The sequence below is a fragment of the Limulus polyphemus genome, unplaced genomic scaffold (genome assembly GCF_000517525.1).
Source record: "Limulus polyphemus unplaced genomic scaffold, Limulus_polyphemus-2.1.2 Scaffold1077, whole genome shotgun sequence".
In the NCBI taxonomy this organism is placed as follows: Eukaryota; Metazoa; Arthropoda; class Merostomata; order Xiphosura; family Limulidae; genus Limulus; species Limulus polyphemus.
This window is the reverse complement of record NW_013666687.1, coordinates 288,927-292,643: the sequence shown is the minus strand read 5'-3', so window position 1 is coordinate 292,643 and position 3,717 is coordinate 288,927. Positions and strand designations below refer to the sequence as shown.

The following is a 3,717-nucleotide window of genomic DNA, read 5'->3' as shown; positions in this document are numbered from 1 at the left end:
AATATATATATATATATATATATATATATATATATTGGAGTTTGCCCCTCAGGCTGTGACATTCCTTCTCCCTACCATCCTCCAGATGTGGTTCACGGGGAGTCTGATGTTGGTTGGAGATGGTCCAACTAAGTAAGTCTTCACATGTGTTCTGGCCAGTATCCCTCCTAGTGTAGACTGGATGCAAAATATCCAATGCCACCAGGATTTGGACTGGAGATGCATCCTAGGTTTGCGGTCCCTCTTCCTACCATCTGCTGGATGTCGGTTTTGGTGTTGGTTGTAGGTGGATGCAAAACATATTCCCACTTGTGTACGACCGGGTATCCTCCTCCTGCTCTGGACTGGAAGAACCATTTGCAATGACACCAGGTTTTGGACCAGAGATGTCTTCCTACTGGGGTTTTCCACCTTCCTACCATCCATTGGATGTCAGTTCCTGGTGGATCAGGTGTTGGTTGGTTTGGTAATGCACACAAGTGGAGACAGATTTTGTTATGTAAACTCATCTTCCCTACCAATTCCTGTTTCGAGGTGAAGAAGTAGGTGATCTTTTACCTACATGGTACTGATGTACAGTTCCAGATACTGCAAGGTGTTGGATGAGGTCCAAATACCTCTATGGTCTGTTGCACCCTAGCCACTCAACACTCAGGAGTCCCATTGATCGGTAATATGTATTATGGGGTTTCTTCATGTTTTTCCACCTTTTAGGTTAGCAACACAGTCATAAAAGGCCGAAGAGTATACCTGGATCAGATGTGGTGCAGTGTCCTGCTGAGGTGTGATGTTTTCTTTTTTGGTTTTGCACCTCATGGATGCTTCCTAGAGGGGGATCATTTTTTCACTGGCCCTCCACCAGTTCAATCTGGTATTCTAGCTATTTTGTGAGAAGAGGTAAGATATCATATCGGAAATTAACATTTTCCTAACATGAGAAATGTATTTCCAATAGATATTTACCTTCACTCACATTTTCCACCCAGCCTCCCTACTTCTGGTGATATTTGGTGTAGGTCTTCTGAGTGCAAATGTGGAGAGGGTGCTGGTTATGATAGGAGTTGCATCACATTCCTATTAGTGGAGAGCTGCTGCCTAGCCGTTTACATGTAGATATGCAGAAGCAGGAGGTGGAAGGTTAGTGGCAAACATTGAAAATTTTCACCAATAGAGGGCAGTTCTAATCGAGAAAAACTGTTTTGTGAGGAGAGGTAAGTATTTATCGGAAATACATTTTCAGATAAGGAAAATGTTAGCTTTCATTTATTTATTATTGAATTTCACACAAGGTTATATTTTGGAAACTGCACATAGAGCATTGTCACATTCCTGTATGAAAAGATGCAATGAGAAAACACTAAATTCAAGAATGTGTGGTATTGCAGTGGGAAGCGAGATATAATCCAAAGTATCTATGAATTATTTATTGATCATTTGTTCCTTAATTTTGTTGGAACTGTTAGATATGAAATGTTGAGAGATTTGGTAATAGATATTCACGGTCAAATATCTACAAAAGTGTGAAACATAAGTAAACTACAATAATTTTGGAAAAGGTTTGAAGTACAGTAAGGAATGGTGATAGCCAAGAAACAATTATAGCTTATTCTCTGGCTTGGATAGATACTTAGGAATATCTCAATTGTGTAAGTAGACAGACCTTTTTCAGTGATAGAAATTACTTTTGAATAAACAGTTTATGTGTTTCTAAAGGATTTTTTTGGTCCAGATGATAATTCTCACAAACTTTATATAAGGTTAAAGCTTTAGTTATACATGTAGCCTTAGAGATTTGTAGATTACACAAGAAATAGATTTATAGTACAAGCTTTTTCTCATGCCTTTAACGTAAATGTATTATTCATTTGATGTTTCAGGTTGTTGTAGTGTAATTTGCATTATATAATAATCTTACTTTTTATACAGTGTATTTTTCAACTGTTTTAACTTAATTGATTAAATATGGTCATTAGTGTAATACAGTATTCATAATAAGTTAATAATATAATATTTTTTATGAGATTCATATTATGTAATTTTTAGTATACACTTTTATGTATTAATTTGTGTTTGGAATAATATGTTTGACAATATTTATCTAGGACTTGATGAGTTTGTGGTGCAGTCTACAAGTAGAGCAGAATAGAGATGTGGAAGATGTTTGTATGGCAGCACAGATGCTATTGGTTCAGCATGCTTCTACTAGCGCACATTTTTATTTGTTTGTAGATGTACTGTGGGAAGAAGTGAGTAATGAGGTTTTTATTTCTTTATCATCATGTACATAATTAAATAAGATATATCATTGTACTTTATAGCTAAAATCAGGTATGAATATGCGTTTGTGTGTGTGTGTATATATATTCACGCATGTGCACACACACATCTATAGTATTTCATCCCTTCCTTTTTTTGCTGATAAGTAAGTGTAATTAAAGTGGAACCTCTCAAAACTAGACCGATGAATTTTTTCCTTCTATTTGAAATGTATAAAAAAATCCTGAAAATTGCAACCCCCTCTCTTTTGAAAACCATAGAAGTTTTTGAGAAATTTTATTGCCTTTCAACAGAAATTTACCCATAAAAACCAGACAGTCTTTGTCTTGCCTGTCTTTTTGAGAATACACAGGGTGAATCACAACTATGACTTGATATTCTATATCAGTATTAATCCATAGTATTTTATGGGCTTGCTTAATTTGACAATTTATTTAGATATTTCCTTTTGAAATTAAAAAAATTAAAATTTATATATTAATATTTGGCTTATTAACTGTTTTGATGCAAAGTTTATTGATTTACATGTGTAATAAAGTAGTTTAAGAAAATTTGAATTGAAGTCTGTAAAAGGGTTTTGACATGCAATTTTATAAACCTGTATCCAGAGGGTTAATGTAATTGACATATAAAGTACCGATGGCTTTGTAAAAAAGATGATTGTTTAAAACAAAAGTTTTAGTTTATTTTTCAGTAGATTTACTTCTGTATTTGATATTTAACTTAAATTTTTATTAAACAATCAGTTTATATTGAGCTATGAAACCTGAATCATGTTTTAGCTTCCTACAAAACACCATAGAGTAGAACTGTTCCTATAGGACAAAGTATAACTATTTCAAGAGTTTGAATCCATTCCATAAACCAACAATCAATGTGTGTTTCAAATGAAGAAAGCCTGAATTGAATCCATTTTTTCTGTAATAAAGAAGACTAAACAACCAACAACATTTAAGCACTTATAGGACAGCTACACATTTTCACTAATATTTTAATTAATCTAAATCTTACCTAAACTGGAAAACCCTCCAGGTCAATTTTTTTTTTTCTGGGGACTTTGTTTTAGAAAAGTTCTGCTTCATTTTCTTTTAAACTGGAACCATCACATTAAGTCAATTAATAATTTTCAATACAGTACCAAATCTCACCAGACTAGTTGGGCCACAGTGCCCACGTGTTTTGTTGAAGTGCTTCATCTCAAGCAAATCAGTGTTGGCTTTTATGAAAATCAATGTGATAATTGCATTTCAAGCATACTTGCTTTTCTCAAACATAGGCTGGTGTTGATATTTCATTTTACTCAATATTAGAACTGAGTTGGCTGGACCTCCTCAAGTGTTAACCCTTTCGAGACTGGTGGCCATGTCATCTCGTTTGTTGACTTGCATTCAAAATTTTATTGAACTACTATTTCAAGAATTTATGTCAATAAGTTTGGTA

At 34.1% G+C, this 3,717-nt stretch overlaps 1 protein-coding gene across 4 annotated transcripts in view; it reads left to right on the top strand.

Moving 5' to 3' along the window:
• LOC106462027 overlaps positions 1 to 3,717 on the top strand; it is a 68,373-nt gene that overhangs the window by 43,769 nt on the left and 20,887 nt on the right. For all 4 annotated transcript variants that reach the window (XM_022389144.1, XM_022389146.1, XM_013921899.2 and 1 more), the window contains one exon: positions 2,103 to 2,246. In XM_022389144.1, coding sequence (XP_022244852.1) covers positions 2,103 to 2,246 — 144 coding nt within the window. The remainder of the gene's footprint in view (positions 1 to 2,102; positions 2,247 to 3,717) is intronic.